The 22,541-nt window shown below is 36.8% G+C and overlaps 1 protein-coding gene across 1 annotated transcript; it reads right to left on the reverse strand.

The window, feature by feature from the left end:
* Positions 1–517: 517 nt before the first annotated feature.
* Positions 518–22,294, reverse strand: LOC110544255 (zinc finger protein 431-like). Its single transcript, XM_060376472.1, has 5 exons — positions 22,138–22,294; positions 20,336–20,433; positions 4,394–4,520; positions 4,147–4,207; positions 518–2,731 (listed from the first exon to the last, which is right to left on the reverse strand). Exons 1-5 carry the CDS (start codon positions 22,259–22,261, stop codon positions 1,666–1,668), a joined length of 1,476 nt encoding a protein of 491 aa, XP_060232455.1. The 5' UTR covers positions 22,262–22,294; the 3' UTR covers positions 518–1,665.
* Positions 22,295–22,541: the final 247 nt, after the last annotated feature.

Genomic DNA, 22,541 nt, shown 5'->3' on the forward strand with positions numbered 1-22,541 from the left:
TATTCTCATGGTGTATCTGACACCCCTGGTTCCTCTGATTCTTCTCTTCCTCAAGGATTCCACACTTGTGCCTTGTGTTTGGTTGTGGGAATCTACATCTACTCCCATCATTTTCTGGAGAAAGTCTCTCTGGTATCTTATGACGGTTCTCCTAGGCTCCCCCGGAGTGCTCCTCACACTCACTTGCCTGAACATGTCCTATGTCACAAAGTATGACTTCAACCAGGCTATAAGAAAGTCCTGCCAAGTACGGTGGCACACACCTTTAATCCCAGCACTTGGAAGGCAGAGGCAGGTGGATGTCTGTGAGTTCTAGGAAGAAAGGACTGAGCAGCCAGAGCTACATAGAGAAACCCTGTTTCAAAATAATCAAAGTAATAATAATAATAATAATAATAATAATAAATATAATAATACTAAAACAAAAAATCTGAGACAGGCCTCATGGCACATTACTGGGTTCTTTTCACAAGGAAGGCACACAGCAGAGTTTATAGATAAAATAGCAGATTGAAGAAAGATTTGAAATTTCATTTTATTTCATTTTTTTAAAAATCTCCATTACAAGAATTTCTTAATGGATTAAAAACAAAGGAAATCAAAGAGGCAAGGAGAAACTACAGAAGATCCACAGGGTGGGGTTGTGGAAAGACACAGGGTTCTAATTGTTTTGTAAAGAGAACATATGAAAACCTTCTACTGAGGAAGAAATGTGCGAAACACTTGAGGAAATATTCTGCATGTCAAGGCCACATTACCACAGTGCCTCTCAGCTTCACCTCTTAAAATGTGCTTTTTTCTCAGAATTTCTCTCCATTATGAAACTTTTATGATGATGAAAAAATAAAGATATGTACAAAGGGCTCACATTTTAAAACATTCATGTCTCTCCAGTATGAATTTTTTCATGATGATGAATGTAAAAATGTGGAAGAGCTTCACCCTGTTAAATACACTGACAGTCTTTCTGTCCAATATGAATTCTTTCATGACTTTCAAGATGATTGTGAAGAGCAAGTTTTACCACATTGGTTATATTCATAAGATTTCTCTGCAGTCTGTGTTCTTTCTGTCATATGAGATTACTATTACGTCAAGAGGCTTTATCACATTGGTTACATTTATAGTTTTTCTCCATTGTGTATTCTTCTATGTACATGGAGATTATTATGACATGCAAAGGCTTTAACACATTGATTACAGTCATAGGGTTTCACTCCAGTAGGTGTTCTTGTTTGAGATGACTCTTACATGAAAAGCCTTTATGACATTGATTATTTTCATAAGGATTTTCTGCAACATGCACTTTTATGTATTAGGAGATGACTGTGCTGTACAAAGGTGATGCCACACAGATTAAATCCATAAGGTTTTTCTCCAAGGTATGTTCTTTTAGGTTTCAGAGACTACTCTGGATTGCATACACTTTGCCATATGGGGTACATTCATAAGATTTCTCTCCAGTGTAAGTTCTCTTTAGGTACTTCCAGATGACTATTCTGTGCAAAGACTTTGCCACATTGGTTACATTCATAAGGTTTATATCCAGTGGGAGTTCTTTTCTGTATTAGGAAATTACTGTTACATGCAAATGCTTTGCAACATTCGTTATATTCATAAGGTTTCTCCCAAGTGTGAGTTTTTTTATGTTTTAAGAGAATACTGTCACGTGTTAGCACACTGGTTACATTCATAAGGTTTCTCTCCAGTGTTAGTTATTTTATGTAGCAGACTACTGTTATGTTTAAAGGCTTTACCACATTGGTTACATTCATAAGGCTTCTCTTCAGAGTGAGTTCTTTTATGTACTACCAGATGACTGCTCCGTGCAAAGGCTTTACTGCATTGGTTACATTCATAAGGTTTCTCTCCAGTGTGAGTTCTTTTATGTACTACCAGACGACTGTTCCGTGCAAAGGCTTTAGCGCATTGTTTACATTCATAAGGTTTCTCTCCAGTGTGAGTTTTTTTATGTAGCAGGAGACTACTGCTATGTTTAAAGCCTTTACCACATTGGTTACATTCATAAGGTTTCTCTCCAGTGTGAGTTCTTTTATGTACTACCAGATTACTGCTCCGTGCAAAGGCTTTACTGCATTGGTTACATTCGTAAGGTTTCTCTCCAGTGTGAGTTCTTTTATGTACTACCAGATGACTGCTCCGTGCAAAGGCTTTACCACATTGGTTACATTGATATGGTTTCTCTCCAGTGTGAGTTCTTTCATGTCCTAGGAGAGTTTTGTAACTTGTAAAGGCTTTTCCACATTCTTTACATTCATAAGGTTTCTCTCCAGTGTGAGTTCTTTTATGTATTTGGAGACTACTGTTATATGCAAAGGCTTTACCGCATTGGTTACATTCATAAGGTTTCTCTCCAGAGTGAGTTCTTTCATGTACTAGGAGAGCACTGTTACGTGCAAAGGCTTTTCCACATTCGTTACATTCATAAGGTTTCTCTCCATTGTAACTTTTTTCATGTATTAGGAGATTACTGTTACGTGCAGAGGCTTTACCCCGTTGGTTACATTCATAAGGTTTCTCTCCAATATGTGTCCTTTTATGTGTTAGGAGGTGACTGTTATGTGCAAATGCATTACCATTTTGGTTACATTCATAGCGATCCTCACCAGTATGTATGCTTTTATATGTGTGGGGACTAATGGGATGTGTAAAGAATTCATCATATCGAGTATCTTCAGAGGCTTTCTCTCCACTATGACTATTTTCAAACCTGCAAAGATGATTGACACATATGAAAGCTTTACCACATTCATTACACTAATGAATCTTTTTGTCCATGTCATTTAATTTTACAATTTGGTGTAAAAGATAAACAGGAATTAACTCTTGAGTTTTCATCATTATTTTTACATTCACAGTGTTCTCATTCTCTATGGGTTTTGCATATTTGAAAATACCTGTGATGGAAAAAATATTTGTTACCTGGCTCACATTTATACTATACTTGCTTCTATAAGATGGTTTTCCATGTATCTGTAGAAAACTCCAAGACCTCAGAGCTTTATCACAGTGACTGGATGAATAAATTTCTCTATACTGTGTGCCATCCTAAATTTGCAAAGATAACTGTGACAAACAGAAGAATTTATATATTCCTAAAACTTATATTTTCTGCAGTGTGATTTTGTGAGAATTCCTAATGAAGTTAAGGAACCTGTTAATTGATGTTGGTGTATATTTTATGAAAGTGTATGAGTATATGTAAATGCTGATTGCTGAGCCAGCAGAGAACTAAGTGCTAACAAGATTGTAGTATTGTTCTCTTTATGGCCCATCATCATCTGTCCTATATTTTGTAAACATTTGTCATTCCTTACTTATCTATTGAAAATAAAAGCTGACAACTGATAGTAGGACAAAAATGGAGGGCAGAACTTCTGAGTGCGAGAGGGTAGCTGGGAAGAAGAAAAACATCAGGCCACTCACCAGCAGGACAGTGAGGTCATCAAATGGACATGAGCAAGAACAAAGAGGTAGAGCTAGCCAAAAAGTGGGACACTGTGTTAAGTTTTATTTGTGTTAGGGAAAAAGAGGGTTCAGAATCTGACCAGTTAAATTGCCTAAGCTTTAAAATATTGCAATGCCTCTGTGTCATTAGTTGTATTGCTTGCATCTCTGAATAGCCCATATAAAGCATAATAGGTATCCCCTTTTTAACATCTATTGAAAATGGGGACTACTATTTATGTTAGTTCTGGGTGGTTCATTGTTTCTTTCAATATACATATAGTAACATGATTTATATTCATTGTGATATACGATATAACTATTAAAAAAAGAAAAATAAATGACATGGTTTCACGTTGCATTCACACATTTGATTTTTGTTCATCACAGACATGTGCTATAGGGATTATGGTTTTTCCACAACAACATTCTTGACTCTAAAAAACTGACCTCACAAAACTGAGCAACATTACTATAAGTATATGAGTATATTTTACTATGGACTACTTGATTGGTATAATGTTTTGGACATACTTTCATTAACTATTTACTGTGAATACCTTTGGCAATATCAGAGTTGTAGGAGACTAAACAAATTGCAGTTCTACCTCATAGTGCTAATGACTAATCAAACTTTTCTCAGAATCACTTTCATATCAGCTTACATATAAAAATTACCTTGCATGTCTTCTAGAACTTTGACAATGCTCTTCAATATTATGATATTCCAAATTGTATCCTAAAATATAGGAAAAGAAAATGTATAATTTGTAATTGGAAATAAGGCAAAATTTAGGTCATGATGTATACTCAAAGAACCATTCACCTCTTCCTTCCAAATCCTCAAGAAAAATTACAGAAGTGGATAAAAAATGAATAAAGAGTCTCCCATATTTTAAAAAGTAAAGAAAATTCACTGTCCTACCTATAGCAGTGAAGTTCCTGTAGGTCTCCAGCATCACCTCTTTGTAGAGACTCCTCTGGGAAGGATCCAGCAAAGCCCACTCCTCTCGAGTGAAGTTCACATGCACATCATTGTAGGTCAATGCACTCTAAAATACCCATGCACATGTACATCAGAAAGCATGATACTTAGAATACTGGAAATGTATACTTCATTTACAATATTTTCAAAGAATTCTGGTGTTTCTTCTATTTATTTCTGATACACAAGTTCTAATGTAATAACCAACTCCTTTTAGGAGGAAACTGAATAGTGAGAGTTACTTTTCTAATTTTTGAATCCTTTAATTAGGATATAGATTTGCAAGAGAAATGCCAATTAACAAAGAGACAGAGAGAGTAAACATATCAATAGTACTGAGCCCATATGAGGGAAATAGTATAAAAGATTCCTGACTATAATAACAATGGGCGAACTGGGTGTATTTTCTGATGCCTTTAATTCCAAAATCACTTAGGAGATAGAGGCTAGTGTACCTCATAGAGCTGGATGCTAGCCTGCTCTCTGCAATAAGTTCCAGGACAGTCAGTGGTACATAAAAAGAACCTGAATAATCTGCAAATATCAATTAAACTAAAAAGATAGAAAGAACTGAGAGATCATTCTCAAGTTTCTACAAAGAGTTATATATTCTATCCAGTTCTGTATACATGTCTAGAAACCTGAAGTGCCTCAATTTAAATTTTAACATTAATACAATGTTGTTAAACTGAAATGACTGCTTGAACAATTACAAAAGGACAGATGCAAATATTAGCAATGTAAATGTTGATCATCAATAGGCAACATGGGGGATGGAGGTATGGCTCAGTGGTTAAGAACACTGTCTGTTCTTCCAGATGACATGGGTTCAATTCCCAGCACCCACATGACAGCTCATAGCTATCTGTAACTCCAATTCAATCAATCTGACATCCTCACATCAATGCACACAAATTTAAATTAAATTATTAGAAATAAAAAATGAATGAATAAATAAATAAATAAAATACGCAACATAGGACATGAGAGATGGCTCAGCAGTGAAGAGATCTTGTTGGTCTTGAAGATATTTGGGCCTGATTGTTGTTACTTACATAGAAGGGGATCAGGTACCATGGGGTAGGTGGGTTAGGGGTGACAGGGTCAACACAGAAAACTGATTGATAATCAAACTCCAGAGACAACATTCAAAGGTGCAGATCAAACTTTGTTATCCAGTGGTACAGCCTTTAAATGACTGAAAGCCCAATCAGACCATACCATACTAGCCTCAAGTACTAGTAACAATCAATCAGGTTGGTGCAACTGTAAGGAATGTGAGAGTTGCCACACCATGACTTAGTTTTGTGATATAGATTTCTGTAAAGAAGGGGGAAGCAGCACCGCACTAGCCTTAGATCCCTTTGAGACTTCACTAGTGTGCTAGGAGTCACTAGTAAAGCAACAGTGTGCATTGGATCAGAACCTTTCAAGGAGTTCCTGAAGCTTTACTTGCCATTCCCTATGGGCCTCTTAAAGGCTTACCTTGACCCAACACATAGGGGCTCACACCTATCTATTATTCTAAGTTCAAGAGTTCTGAGTCTTGTGAGGACCAGGCACACATGAGATATTTATTCACATAAACAGGCAAAATAGTCATATTCATTCAAAAATTTTTAAAACAAGCAATCATATGATTCAGAGGTTCAAACAGTATTAATATCCTAATGAAGAGCATATGTTTGACATATACAATATGGACATTCCAGGCCTATCACTTAATAATATAACAAAGAAACAGAAAGGCCAGGCATGTGGGCCCACAACTAATCCTAGCACTCTAGAGACACTTTAAAGTGGATCTCTAAGTTGAGCCCTGCCTGGTCTACATACCTACTTACAGGACAGTCAGGACTACAAAAAGGAAATGACTTCAAAAACAAAAAGAACAAGCAAACACCACAAAACAAAATAAAACAAAAAAATAAACAAGGCCTACATACACTAAGGAAAAAGCAGTCATTAAGTCTCCAAAATAAAATAAAAAGCTCTGAGCCAGCAGGTTTTTGCACAGAATTCTGCCAGACTTTCAAAGAAAAGCTAATACAAATACTCCTTAAACTATTCCACGAAATACAGAAAAAGAAGGAACATTGCAAAAATCATTCTATAGGATCATAGTCACCCTATAACTAAATAAAACAAAGACACAACAGAAAAAAAGAATTTCAGAAAATCTCGTTTATGAAAGCGATCTAAAAATTCTCAATATAATACTCAGAAACTGAATCCAAAAACACATCACTAATATTGCCCACCAAGAGGAGGAAGCCTCCATCTCAGTGATGCAGGGATGGTTCAATATATGTAAATCCATCAATTTAATTCACCTTATAAATAATCTGATAGAAAAAAAAAACACATGGTTACCTCATCAGATGCTGAAAAGGCCTTTGACAAAATCTAACACCCATTCATCTTAAAAGACTTGTAGAGATAAGGCATACAAGGTTCAAACATAAATATAATAAAGGCAATGAAGAGCACGCCTATAGACTACATCAAATTAAATTTAAAAGAAATTAAAGCAATTCCATCAAATTCCAGGCTAGAGCCATAAGACAACGGAACATGTTCAAGAAGACGGATTGGAAAGGAAGATGTCAAAGAATCACTATACGAAGATGATATAGTAGAATACATAAGTGAATCTAAAAATTCTAAAAAAGAACTCCTACAGTGACGAACACTTTCCACAAAGTGGCACAGAACAAAATTTACTAAAAACATCAATAGCCCTTCTTATACAGACAATAAATAGGCTTAGGATGAAATTAGGGAAACAACACCCTGAATGAAAGTCACAAACAATATAAAATATTTTTGTTATAATGCTAACCAAGCAAGTGAAAGATCTGTATGACTAGAAATTCAAGTCCCTGAAGGAAGAAACTAAAGATACCAGAAGATGGAAAGATCTCCCGAACTCAAGGATCGTACAATTAGCATTGTAAAACATGACCATCTTACCAAATGCAATCTATAGATTCAAAGCAATTCCCATCAAAATTCCAACACAATTATTCATACTTTGAAAGAGCAACCATTAACTTCATAGGAAAAAAATGCAATATAAATAAAATATTTCTGTACTGTAAAAGAATTTCTGGCGGTACCAGCATCTATAATTTCAAGTTATACTACAGAGCAATGGTAATTAAAACTCCATGGTATTGGCATAGAAACTGGCAGATTGATCAATGGAACCAAATTAAAGACTGAGAAATAAACACACATTCCTACAGGATTTTGATATTTGACAAAGCAAAAAAGATACAATGGAAAAATAGAAAGCATCTTCAGCAATTGGTGTTTCTCTAACTTGATGTCTGCATGTAGACACATGCAAATACAGCCATATTTATCACCCTGCACAAACCTCAAGTCCAACTGGATCAAAGACTGTAACATAAAACTGTATATACTAAACACAATAAAAGAGAGAGTGGGGAATAGCCTTGAACTCATTGGTACAGGAGACACCTCTGTGAATAGAACACCAACAGCTCAGACGCTAAGATTAACAATTAACAAAAGGGATGCATAAAAGTGAAAAGTATCTGGAAGTTAAACAATTCTATCAATAGTACAAATTGCAGCACACAGACTTGGAGAGGACCTTTACGAACCCTACATCTGACTGAAGGATAATATTCAAATTAAAGAATTGAACAAATTAGACACAAACAAACTAAATAACTCAAATAAACAATGCCATACAGAGTTAAACAGAGAACTCTAAGCAGAGGAAGTGCTAATGGATGAGAGGTATTTAAAGAACTGTTCAGTGTCCTTAGTCATCAAGGAAATGTAAAATGAAGGATTCTTCATTTCAATCTTACACTTGTCAGAATAGCTCAGATCATGAAACTCAAGTGACAGCACATGGTGGTGAGGAATGTGGAGAAAGGAGAACACAAATCCAGTGATGGTGAGAATGAAAACTTGAACAACCACTTTGGAAATCCATCTAGATATGTCTCAAAAAATTTAGAATAGACAAATGTCAATTCCTACATACCTTAATAGCTATACAATTCAGGGGAATATACCCAAAAGATATTCTACTACACCAGAGGAACACTTGCTCAACTATGTTTACAGCAGATTTATTTGTAAGAAACAAAAACTGGAAACAACTTAGACTTCCTTCCACTGAAGAATGAATAAAGAAAATGTGATACAGTTGCACAATGGAACACCAATTAGCTATTAATAAAAAAAGGCTTCATGCAATCAGCAAGAGAATGGATGGAACTAGGAAAGATTTTTCTGAGTGAGATAACTGAGACCCAGAAAGACCCACATGGTACCTGCTTACTTATAAGTGGAAATTAACCATACATTACAGGATAACCATGGGACAATCCACACACCCAGAGAGTCAAGGAGAGCAAAGGCAGCATGTAGGAAATTCACTCTGAAGAGAAAATGAGATATGTATCTGAATTAAATAGAGGTAAGGTACAGAGAGGAAGGAAGGTAACAAGGAGAAAAAATAGAAATCAGGGTGGGTGAGTTTCTGGGTCAATGGAGGCTCCTGGAATTTTATGGGTGTAGCCATAGCGTAACAGCATTGGTTAATGAGCCTGAAGTTGCCAAAAGAGAAATATGCTCTGCAAAATCTCAAAATTCAAGATGTGAGTAAAGATCAAGTAAACAACGGGTTTGATATGAACAAATTTCAGGGCCATTAGCCAATAATATAAAAAGAAAACAAAACAACACTACAAAGACAGGCATGTGGGCCCACATCCAATCCATGAAATCTAGATCCAGATTCAGGTGGATCTCTAAGTCTGAGGCCCATATGATTCACATACCTACTTACAGGACACACAGGACAACACAGAGAAACTTTTTCTTCAAAAACAAAAACAACAAAATTAATAAAATTAAACAACAGAGCCAATAACGCCTTAGAAAATGGAAGCAGTCATTAAAAAGTCTGCCAAACACACACACACACACACACACACACACACACACACACACACACAAAAACCTGGGTCAGATGGCTTTAGCACAGAATCATACCCGATTTTCAAACAAGAGTAAATACCAATACTTATCAAAATATTCCAAAAATACAAACAGAAGAAACATTGCCAAACTTATTCTGATGGCACAGTCAACCTGATACACAAACCAAAGTCTCAACAAAGAAAGAGAATTTCAGACCATTCTCACTTATAAACATAGACACAAATACACTCAATAAAATACTCGCAAACCAAATCCAAAAATACATCAAAGATATACATGATGAACAAATAGGCTTCATCTCAGGGATACCAGGATGGTCCAACATATGAAAATCCACCAATTAATCCACCATATAAACAAAGTGAAAGAACAAAAATCACATGATCATCTCATTAGATAAGAAAAAGCCTTTCACAAAATCCAACACCCCTTCATGTTAAAAGACTTGGAGAAATCAGGCATACAAAGAATCAGGCACATATTTAACATATTAAGGCAGTAAAAAGCAAGCTGAGGGCCAGCATCAAATTACTTGGAGAGAAACTTAAATTCCACTCATATGAGGTACATGACAAGGATGGGATGCCTATCCTCCCCATATCTCTTCAATATACTACTTAAGTCCTAGCTAGAACAATAACAAAACTGAAGGTGATCAAGAAGATACACATTGGAAGGGAAGAAGTCAAAGAATCACTATTTGCAGATGATATACACGTATACATAAGTGACCCAAGAAATTCTACCAGAGCATTCTTACAATTGATATATACTTTTCACAAAGTAGCTGGGAACACAGTTTACCAAAAAGATCATTAGCCCTTCTGCATACAAATGAAAAAATGGGCTGAGAATGAAATTTGGAAAATAACACCCTTTGCAGTAGCCACAAACAATATAAAATATTTTGTTGTAACTCTAACTAAGAAGTGAAAGACCTCTATGGCTAGAATTTCAAGTCTTTACAGAAAGAAACTGAAGAAGATATCAGAAGATGGAAAGATCTCCGAAAATCATGGATATGTAGGATTAACATAGTAAAACAGCAATTCCTAACAAATACAAACTACAGATTCAATCCATTTCCCACCAACATTCCAACATAATTCTTTACAGACCTTGAAAGAGTAAACATAAACTTCATATGGAAAAATAAAACACCCTTGAGAGCAGACCGATCCTGTACAATTGAAATAAGGACACAGAAATAAACCCACACTCCTACTGGAACTTTACTTTCAACAAAAATAAAACCATACAAGGGAAAAATGACAGCATCTTCAACAAATGGTTGTTGAACTATGTGGTCTAACTATGTGTCTGCCTGTAGAAAAATGCAAATAGACCGCTTTGTATCACTATGCAGAAACTCAAGTCCAAGTGGATCAAAGACTTTGACATAAAATCAGAGATATACTTAGGTAAGACAAGGTGGAGAAAAGTCTGGAACTCCTTAACATAGGACACAATAAAAAAACAACAGCACAGGCTCAGAGATCAACAATTAATAAGTGGGATCTCAGGAAATGGAAAAGCTTTTGTAAGTCAAAGGACATTATCAATAGAACACAATGGCAGCCAACAGATTGGGAAAATATTAACAGCAACCCTACATCAGACAGAGTGGTAAAATCCAAAATATACAAAGAACTTAAGAAATTAAACACCAACAAATCAACTAAACCAATTTAAAAATGGGGTTCATATTTAAACTGAGAAGTCACAACAGAGGAATCTTGAATGGATGAGAAGCACTAAAGGAAATCACCGAAGTCCTTAGCCATCAGACAAACGGAAATTAGAATGACTCTAAGATTCCATCTTACACCACTGGAATGGCTAAGATAAAAAACTCAAGTGACAACACATGCTGGTGAGGATGTGGAGAAAAGGGAACATTCCTCCCATGCTGATGGGAATGCAGACTTTTACAGCTTCTCTGGAAATCAATCTGGTACATTCTCAGAAAACTGGGAATAGTTCTACCTCAAAACGGAGCTATACCACTCGAGGGAACATATTCAAAAGATATTCCATTATAGGACAAGGACATCTGTTCTACTATGTTAATAGCTGTTTTATTCATAAAAGCTAGAAACTGGAAACAACCTAAATGTCCCTCAAATCTAGAAAAATGGTTAAAATTACTTCTGGTACATTTACACAATGGAATACTAATCAGCTATTAAAAATAAGAAATCATGGAAACTGCAGGCAAAAAGATCAAACTAGAAAAAAATCACCCTGAGTGAGGTAACACAGACATAGATAGAAACAAATACTATGTACTCACTTATGAGCGGATATTAGACCTACAGTACAGGATAATCATACTATAATCCGCAGACCCAAAGAAGCTAAATAACAAGGAGGGTCCACAGGAGGGTGCCAGAGTGTCACTCAGAATAGAAAATAGAAGAGAAAACAGAAGTGGATCAAGAAAGGAAACTAGGCAGAATGTTTTTTTCTATTTGTGAAAAATGAGATTATGCTTTTCATTGCATTTGCATTGAATTTGTGAATAGCTTTTGGTAGAACAGTCATTTTCAAAATTTTACCATTATCAATCCAGGAACATGGAATGTCTCTTCATTTTCCAGTGTCTTTCTTAATTTCTTCAAGTGTTTGAAGTTCTCATTGTGGGTGTGGGTTTTTTTTTTTTTTCATCTGTTTATTACTAGATACTTTATTTTCCTTCAGACATTTCTGAATGGGAGTGTGTTCAAGATCTCCTTTGAATGTTTGATGTTGGTATATAAAGAAGTAAATAGATTTCTGCAAGTTGATTCTGTATCCTGTCACATAGCTATATTGTTAATCATTTCATAAAATTTTTGTGATAGAATTTTGCGGAATTGTAATGAATATTATTACATCATCTGCAAAGAGTGATAGTTTGAATTCTACTTTCCCTATTTATATTCCTTTATTTATCTTTATTGCTTAAACAAGCACTTTGAGCAAAATATTGAAAAAAGTGACAGTGGTGAACATAGATGACAAACTTCTGACTTGAGTATACTTGCCTAAACCTTTTCTCTATTAGGGATGATTTTGGATGCAGGTTTCTCAACTATAGCTTTTATTGTGTTGAGAGGTATTGATTCTGGCCTTACAACTTTTGAAACTTATATGATAAAGGCACGCTGGATGTTTTTGAAGACTTTTTTTGGTTTTTGTTTAAGATATTGAGATGTTCATATGATTTCTGCTTATACATCATTTATGTAGTTTTTTATTTATTGACTTATGTTGTGCCATATCAGGGATAAGCAATTCATTCATAGTGGATAAGTTTTGATGTATTCTCTTCACAAGAATTTTATTAGACTTTTGAGTCTATTTTTATTAATTTATTTTTTTAATAAATTAGTTGATTCACTTTGTATCCCCATTTTATCTCGCTCCATTATTGCCTCCCAGTCCTAGCTCCCTCATGTCCTACCATGCCACACCACAAGATGACTGATATGGAAGGTATTCTTCCCCATCCACCTGAACCTAGCCTATCAGGTCTCATCAGGACTAGCGGCATTGTCTTCCTTTGTGGCCTGGTAAGGCTGGAGCCCCATCAGGGGGAGGTGATCAAAGAGCCAGTCACTGAGTTCATGTCAGAGACAGTCACTGTTCCCCTTTCTACAGAACCCACTTAGAGTTGCCATGGGCTACAACTGTGTAGGGCTACTAAAGATTCTATATTATCTCCACGCATGGTTCTTGATTGGAGTAGCAGTCTCAGAAAAGACCTTTAGGTTGGGAGCCCTGGCTCTGGGAGCTGCTTTGATATTTAAATCTCAGTGGAAAGACTGCTTTTACCAGGCCTTCACTGAAGTCAGGGAAGAATTTGCAAGTCCATCTCCTTTTGTTTGTGACAGCAGGTGGGATAGCTTGTGAAGATCACACCTCATGCTCCAGCTCCTTGTGAAAATTTAACCCATTGTTCTGAGCTGTTTTTACTGTGGCTTAAAAGCCCTCTACAATAAAAAGTCAGGCTGTTGCTGTTAAGGCATGTGGCTTGCTGCTGCTGCTACATCTGTTTGTTGCTTGTATCTGTGGCTGCGGCTGCTGCAGTCCAGAGCCTCTTTAAAAAGTCTCCTGTGTGCTGTGTGTTTTTTTATTAATTTCAATCCTCACTCCCGACTCAAGAACAGTTTGACTCTGCTGGCAGGCTTCAGTGCCCCTATGCCTAGATTTCTTGGATCTATTGTTCTCCTTGTGGAGATGTTGTCCCCTCCAGGTCCTCTCATCTCCCCCTTCTTTCATAAGATTACCTGCACTCTGCCCAAAGTTTGGCTATGAATGTCAGCATCTGCTTTGATACCCTGTGGGGTAGAGTCTTCAGAGGCCCTCAGTGGTCAGTCCCTGTCCTATTGCCTGGTATCTTCCACTTCCAATGTCTGTCCCATTTGTCATTCTGAGTGAGGACTGATCATCTAACCAGGGTCCTCCTTGTTTACCTTCTTGAGGTGAACATATTTTAGAATGTTTGTCTTACATATGTCTAAAATCCACTTATGAGTATATACCATGTGTTTCTTTCAGCTTCTGGGATACCTCAGTCAAGATGAGCATTTCCAGTTCCCACCATTTGCCTGCAATTTTTATGATTTGCCTATTTTAATATGTAAGCAATATTCCATTGTGTAAATGTACCACAATTTCTGTATCCATTCTTCATTGAGGGACATCTGGATTGTTTCCAGATCTAGCTATTACAAATAAAGCTGCTATGAACAGAGTTGAGCAAATGCCCCTGTTGTATACTTGAGCATGTTTTAGATATATGCCTAGCTAGGAGTGCTATAGCTGGATCTTGAGGAAACAATATTCCTATTTCTCTGAGAAAGTGCCAGATTGATTTCCAAAGTGGCTGTACAACTTTATATTCCTACCAGCAATGGAGGAGGGTTCCACTTTCTGGACATCTTCTCCAGCATGGGTTGTCACTTGAGCTTTTGATCTTAGCCATTTTGATGGCTGTAAGGTGAAATCTCAGGGTTGTTTTGATCAGTATTTCCCTGATGATTAAGGACACTAAACAATGCTTTAACTGTTTCTCTGCAATTCGATATTCCTCAACTGAAAATTCTCTATTTAGCTCTATACCACATTTTTAATTGGACTACTTGGTTTTTTGCTGTTTAACTTCTTGAGTTCTTTATATATTCTGGATTAGCCCTCTGTCAGCTATAGGGCTATACTTTCCCAATCTGTAGGCTGTCGTTTCATTTTGATGACAGAGTTCTTTGTTTACAGAAACTTTTCAGTTTCATGAGACCCCATTTATTAATTTTTGATCTCAGAGCCAGACTATTGGTGTTCCTTTCAGTAAGTATTCTCCTATGCCAATGAGTTCAAGGCTCTTCCCCAATATTTCTTTAACAGATTTAGTATGTCTGGTTTTATGTAGAAACCTTTGATCCACTTTGGACTTTAGTTTTGTGTAAGGTGATGAATATGGATCTTTTTGCATTTTTTTTCTACAAGCAGACATCCAGTTAGACCAGCACCATTTGTTGAAGATGCAGGCTTTTTCCATTGTATGGTTTTGGCTTCTTTGTCAAAAAACAAGTATCCAGAGGTGTATGGGTTTATTTCTGCATCTTCTATTCGATTCCATTGATCCACCATTCTGTTTATATGTCAGTACTATGCAGTTGCTTTATACATTTGCTTGAGATCAGGAATGGAGATGCCTCCAGATGATCTGTTGTTGTACAAGATACTTTTAGTTCTGGGGATTTTTGTTGTTCCATGTGAAGTAAAGAATTGTTCTTTCAAGATCTATAAAGAATTGTGTTGGTATTTTGTTAGGAACTGCATTGAATCTATTGATTGCTTTTGGCAGTATGGCCATTTTCACTATGTTAATCCTACTAGTCCATGAGCATGGGAGATCGTTCCTTCTTCTGATACCTTCTTCAATTTCTTTCTTCAGAGCCTTGACATTTTTTTAAAACAGGTCTTTCACATGCTTGGTTAGAGTCACACCAAAGTACTTATTACTGGCTAATGTGAAGGGTGTAGTTTCCCTAATTTCTTTCTTAGCCCTTTTGTCTTTAGTACACAGAAGGGCTACTGATTTTTTTTTTTCAGTTAATTTTGTATCCAGCCACTTTGTTAAAGGTGTTTAGCAGCTGAAGGATTTCTCTGGTTTTATTCCTGCAGTCACTCATGTATATTATATCATCTTCAAATAATGATACTTTGACTTCTTCCTTTCTGATTTGTATCCTCTTGATCTGCTTTAGTTATCTTACTGTTCTAGCGAGGACTTCAAGTACTATGTTGAAGAGATACTGAGTGAGCAGCCATGCCTTTTCCCTGAGTTTTACTGGGATTGATTTAAGTTTCTCTCCATTTAGTTTGATGTTGGCTAAATTCTTGCTGTATATTGTCTTCACTATGTTTAGGTATGTGCCTTGTATCTCTCATTTGTCCGAGACTTTAAACAAGAATGGGTGTTGGATTTTATCAAATGCTTTTTCAGGATCTAAGGAGAAGATCATGTGGTTTTTCTCCTTCAATTTGTTTATGTGGTGGATTATATTAATGGATTTCCATATACTGAATCTCCCCTGCATACCGGGATGAAGCCTATTTGGTCATGGTGGATATCTTTGATGTTTTCTTAGATTCAGTTGGCAAGTATCTTATTGAGCAATGTTGCATCAATGTTCATAAGAATGGTAGGTCTGAAGTTGTCTTTTTTGTTGGGTCTTTTTGGACTTTAGGTGTCAAGGTGACTGTGGCTTAATAGAATGAGATTTCAGCTCTGAATTTCATTATTTCTAATCATTTACTCCACTTGAGTGTGTCTGCTTAAGATGAAGTCACACCAGAATTCTACCAGACATTCAAAAAGGAGCCATAATAATCCTTCCTAAACTATCAAGAAAAGAAAAAAAAGGAAAAGAAACAGAAGAAGCACTTTGAAACTCTTTCTAGAAATCTAGCATTCCTGTCATAAGTAAACTAGTTAAAAATCACACACACACACACACACAAAAAAAAAAAAAACCCACAGGCCAATACTCTTGATAAAAATAGACTTTCAACCAAAATTAATGAAAAAAGATGAGGAAGGGCAATTCATTCTCATCAAAGGAAAAATACACCAGAAGGACATCATAATCCTGAACATCTATGCCCCAAATTCAAGAGCTGAATTTGATGATAAATGACACGTGATTAAAGCTTAAATCACACATTGATCTCAATACCTTAATAGTGGGAGACTTCAACACTCTGCTCTTACCAAGAGACAGATCATCTAGACAGAAGCAAAATAAGGAAATAATAATTACAGAGGTCCTAAATAAAATGGATCTAATAGAGGTCTACAGAACTTTTCGCCCAAACAAAAAAGAATATACCTTATTTTGAGCACCTCATGGAACCTTCTTAAAAATTAACCATAAAATCTTTTTTTTATAATTCATTTTTATTTTATGTGCACTGGTATTTAGCCAGCCTGTGTCAGTGTCAGATCTGTTACAGACAGTTATGAGCTGCCACGTGGGTGCTGGGAATTGAACTCAGGTCCTCTGGAAGAGCAGTCAGTGCTCTTAACCACTGAGCCATCTCTGCAGCCCCCCAGAAAGCAAGCATCAAAATATACAAGAAGATCAAAATAATCCCTTGTATCCTATCAGACCAACATGGACTAAAACGAGACTTCAACAACAACAGAAATAACAAAAAGCCTACATACACATGGAAACTAAGCAACTCTCTACTCAATGACAGCTTTGTCAGGAAAAAAAATGGAAAAAGAAATTAGAGACTTCCTAAAATTCAATGGAAATGACGGCACAACTTACCCAAACTTGTGGGATACAATGAAAGCACTGCTAAAAGGAAAGTTCATAGCACTAAGTGCCTCCAGAGAGTAGTTCATCTCATACAAGCAATTTAATGACACACCTAAAAGCCCTAGGAAAAAAAGGAAGTAGGCACACCCAAGAGGAGTAGACAATTGGAAATAATGAAACTCGGAGCTGAGATGAATGAATTAGAAACAAAGAAAACAATTCAAAGAATCAAGAAGACTAAGAGATGGTTCTTGGAGAAAATCAACAAGCTAGACAAATCTTTAGCCAATCTAAGTAAAGGGCAGAGAGAAATTATCCAAGTCAGCAAAATCAGAAATGAAAAGGGGGACATAAAAACAGACACTGAGGAAATCCTAACAATCATTAGGTCTCACTACAAAAGTCTATATGCCGCACAATTTGAAAATCTAAATGAAATGGACATTCTTAATAGACTCCATCTACCAAAATTAAATCTAGATTGCGTAAATAAATTCAATAGGCCTATATCTCCCAAAGAATAAAATCAATCATCACAAGTCTCCTACCAAAAAAAAAAGGAAGAAAGCCCAGGGCCAGATGGTTTCAGCACAGAATTATACCCGACCTTCAAAGAAGACCTAACTCCAATTCTTTTCAAACTATTCCACAAAATAGATACAGAAGGAACCAAACTCATTCTAGGAAGCCACAGTCACCTTGATACCTAAACCCCACAAAGACCCAATCAAAAAAAGAGAACTTCAGACCTATCTTTCTTATGAACATCGATGCAAAAATACTCAATAAAATACTTGCAAACCAAATCCTAGAACACATTAAAGATATCATCCACCATGTCCACGGTAGAACAGTAAGACAACTAAAGGAAATCAAAGGGATACAAATTAGAAAGGAAGAAGTCAAAGTATCAATATTCACAGATAATATGATAGTATACATGAGTGGCCCCAAAAATTATACCAGAGAACTCCTACAGCTGACACCTTCAGCGAAATCACTGGATATAAAATTAACTCAAAAAAAATCTGAAGTCTTCCTGTATACCAAAGACAAGTGAGCTGAGAAAGAAATTGGGGAAACAAAAACCTTCCAATACATCAGTTTAACTCTTACCAAGAAAGGGTAAGATCTGTATGAAAATCAAACAAACAAACAAACAAAAACCTTCAAGTCTCTGAAGAAAGAAATTGAAGAAGATATCAGAAAATTGAAAGATTTTCCATGCTTATGGATCAGTAAGAATAACAGCAAAAATGGTCAACCTACCAAAAGAAATCTAGAGATTAACGCAATTCCCATCAAAATACCAACACTATTCCTTAGACCTTGAAAGAACAATTCTCGACATCATATTAAAAAAAAACAGTACAATAAAGAACTTCTGAAGCTATCTCCATCCGTGATCTAAAGCTCTACTATAGAGCAATAGTAATAATAACGGCATAGTACTGGCAGAGAAACAGACTTGTGGGTCAATGGAATTGAATCAAATACTCAAAAATAAACCCACACACCTACAGAAGGCAGGACTAAGGCCAGAAATTTATACACTGAACCCCCACGGTATGTCCTTCTCCCCATCAAGCTACTTAAGACCTCCAGCCCCTGGTACTACAGCACAGAATCTCCACTTCCCCCACAAAAGAATAGCATATCAGTGTTTTGTCTGAGAGAAAAATCCTGCTTTTGGAAATGCCTGTCTGTTTTCTTTTAAGTCAACTGTATCAATCCTGGTCTAAAAGACACTACAACATGTACTAAGGAAAGCAGAGAATGAGAGATTCATATTTTAAAAGTCTTCATTCAACTAAGCATTTAAATGTAAAAATAATAATAATAACAAATGGGTAGACTTCTAGATGTATAAAATCTAACAACATTAAATCAAGAAGAAAATTATTAAAACAGACACATAACAACCAAGATAGAAGTGGTAATTTAAAAATCTCTCAATTAAAGAAAAATAAAATAAAAGCAAGCAAGCCTAGGTGTAGCGATTCAGCATGAATTCCACAAGAGTCTCAAAGAACTTACTGCAATACTCCTCAAAGTATTCCACAAAAGGGAAAAGGAAGAAACACTTCTATATTTTTGTGAAGACACCAGTATTATCTTGATTACAAAAAATCAATTTCTGAAAATTAATAATACAACCTAATATTATGTTAACTAATTAATAACTCATGTTATAAAGAACTTCTATATAGGTACTTAGTTACCTAAGATATTATGACTGGAAGCCATGATTACAGACTATGTCAATAGCAATGTCAAATATTACTGATTACCATAATACTAAATTATATAGTATACACTCACATTTCATCTTTTATTTACCTATCATTGACTGAATGAAAAGTTCAATAGACTTGCTCAACAATCTTCTTCATGATACCCTATTTGAAGGTGATTTCCAAGGCTCATAAGTGTAAATGAGTCCTAGTTTATATTTTTGTTAAGTTAAAACCCACACATTACACTTATCACTAACAAGCAGAGAGATATGGCCCCTGCACTGTCTGTGTTCTAAAATTTAACAATGGGAGCACGGTTTTGGTTTCACCTTCATCTTACCTTATTAACACTCAATAATCTGTGAAAGCAATTAGTTTTAAGTCACAGTTGATTCTAGGACAGGCTATTTATTGTCCACAAAAGGATCTTCTTATGATCTTTTGTCATAATATATATTGTAATTTAGGTGAAATGGCAGCTTTGGATACAATCCCCTTGTATGTATCTTATGGCATTGGACATATTCAATGAAATCATAAAAATATTGGTTATTAAACTTGCTATATTTTTACACTATTCACACATATATCTTAAAGCATTTCATCTCACACTAGGAAAACATTTGTTGAAAGATATTCAAACTTAGTCTTCAAATGAGTGCTTTCAGTCCCAAATTCATGTAATATAGATATATATACACATACACTTTGGCAGGACCTTTTTTCATTTTAATTTGTACTTTGAATTATAAGATGAAAACGTTTTACTGGCTTGACGACAGTGAATTACTTACCAATAATATAAGATCTTGATGTTTCCCTTGATTATAAGTGAGGCTTACCTGGCATGGCAGAAGCCAGTGTGGGTTTCTTTCTTCTTTAGATCCCATTTCAACTTTGCTCAACCACGTTTTATGGAGGGCATGGGCCACTGCATACACTGCATTCCATATGGAATAGCTGGTTTAATCTTTATAGAACTTGGTTATGGTTCATGAATTTCACATAGCAAAGCAAGAGGTGAACAATCAAAACTGTCAATCCAGAATTTATGGAAGTAAAATTCTCCTGGGTAATGGCAAGGTTTTGATGCCTCAAGAAAATGCTTTAAGCCAGTGATAGCTCTTGTCTTTGAATATGAGAAGCTTCCTCTGGAAAAATTCATCAAGTCATTTCTATTTGATGCAGACTCTAAAAAAATGTGTTGGTTTACCATGTTCTAAACCTTCCTTCTGGTTGAAAATATTTTATCATGTGGAAAAACTTCAATTACTTCTATCACTACAGAATACCTGCACATTTACCTGTGTATGTTGGTTCAAATTCAGCAAACCAACACCGAATAGTACCCAAGTTTCAATTAGCTGGCTCTTTTTTTTTTGTAAAAACCACAGATTCATTCATTCATTCATTCCCTTTCTTTTCTCCCTTCCTCTTTCTCTGTTTTTCTTTCTTTGTTTCCTTTCTTCCTGTTCTTCCTCCTCCATCTCTTACTTTCTCTCTTTGCCCATGTGTGTATGCCTTCAGACCAGCAGAGGTGGCCAGATCCTTCTCTACTGAGTTCCCAGCACCCTAACAACTAAGCCTAGTGGACCTTACCTACTCAACCTCCAGCCCCCTAAACATTATTTATAGGGTCCTCCCTGCACCCATACGTCAATATCAATGTCCCTGTAGTGAACCTGCAGGACAGCAGAGGGCGCCAGAACAATCAATACAAGGTCCTACACAGCCTTATTCCTGGGCAGGGTGCACCCATCTCCCCTAGGAAGCACGCAGGCCTGGAGGGAGTGGAGAACTGTGCATCTTCTCTTCCCGCCATCCCCTGCCTGCGGTTCCGCCCCACGCACGAGCCACTCGGGACTCCAGGCGGATGGATGGAAGGCGAGGGGTGGACAAGGGAGGGATGCAGGGAACCCCAAAATCACTCCTACTCCCCTTCCTCCTGAAAGGTTTAGACTAACTTTGTAACCTATATGTCTTCTAAAGCCTATAGTTTTGAGTTTTAGGTCCAGGTTAAGCTAAAGCCTCTTAGTATCTTTCCAGAGAGTGAAGGAATGTGACCCTATCTGTGAGGACAGATATAAAAAAAGGGCAAGCAAGCAATGACCTTCACTCAGCAAAAGAAGGACCAGACCCTTGTCCTTGAGATAGCGTTTCTTAGCAACGAACCTAGACTTCTTCTGAGTAGCTTTTGACCTCCAGCCAAAAGTCTGTAGCCCCTAATCTTCAAGGATAAGTTAACCACCCCCACCTTAAATTACACTTGGCAGGACTGGCCAAGCTTGAGCACCTAAGACTAACCAATTATCTTACTTTATAACTTCCTCATCCAATCCTAAATTGCCAAAACTGCAACTTCAAATTTCCCGCAATTTTTCTTTTAAAAACCTAAAGGTCTTTGTCTCCCAGTGCCACTGTGCCACTCTTTGCTGACCGGCAGGCAGGGGTGACCCTGTTGTACAATGGTTAATAAACCTCTTGCTTTTGCAACGAGTCTTGGTCTGGGGGAGTTTCTGGGAAGGATGCAATTAAATTCCTGAGCTGTGAGACCCCAGGTCTTACACTCCCCCCACCACCACCCCCCGCCACGTATGAGCAGGACTATGAATTCATAACAGTTTGGGATAAGAAGATTGCTGACCTGGGAAAACCGTTCTGGGTAGCAGCGCGTCTCTGGCGGAAGTCCCGCCCCTTATGCCTTCTTTTCCAGATCCGCCCCCCAGAGAGCAGAGACTTCCTTCCGGACTGGGAGGCCGCCCTACCATCTCCCTGGCCCACGGGGCTGTAAACACAAACCCTCTACTCACAGACAGACCTTTATCCCTTCGTTTCTCACTTCGGAGCTCTTGCTGGTCACGGAAGATGCACTGCGGCAGAGTCCCATCGGCCTGAGAACTACAAACGTGGCTTCAGAGCAAGGACTTCTGGGATTGTATATGAGAACTACAAAAATGGCGACAAGGGGGCGTGATGCATTCTGGGATTACTCGTAGTCCCGAGCCTTCGTCCCTCCTTGTTCGGTGTTTTGACTGTGGCCCCTGATTC

The sequence above is a fragment of the Meriones unguiculatus genome (genome assembly GCF_030254825.1).
Source record: "Meriones unguiculatus strain TT.TT164.6M chromosome 13 unlocalized genomic scaffold, Bangor_MerUng_6.1 Chr13_unordered_Scaffold_41, whole genome shotgun sequence".
NCBI classification, from domain to species: Eukaryota; Metazoa; Chordata; class Mammalia; order Rodentia; family Muridae; genus Meriones; species Meriones unguiculatus.

Coding starts and splice junctions, on each gene's coding strand:
- LOC110544255 (XM_060376472.1), bottom strand. CDS start 22,261: ATGGTAGGGCGGCCTCCCAGTCCGGAAGGAAGTCTCTGCTCTCTGGGG. Junction 4,521..20,335: donor ACTGGCTTCTGCCATGCCAG/GTAAGCCTCACT, acceptor TGGGTATTTTAG/AGTGCATTGACCTACAATGA. Junction 2,732..4,146: donor AGTTCTAGAAGACATGCAAG/GTAATTTTTATA, acceptor TCATCTTTGCAG/GTTTGAAAATAGTCATAGTG.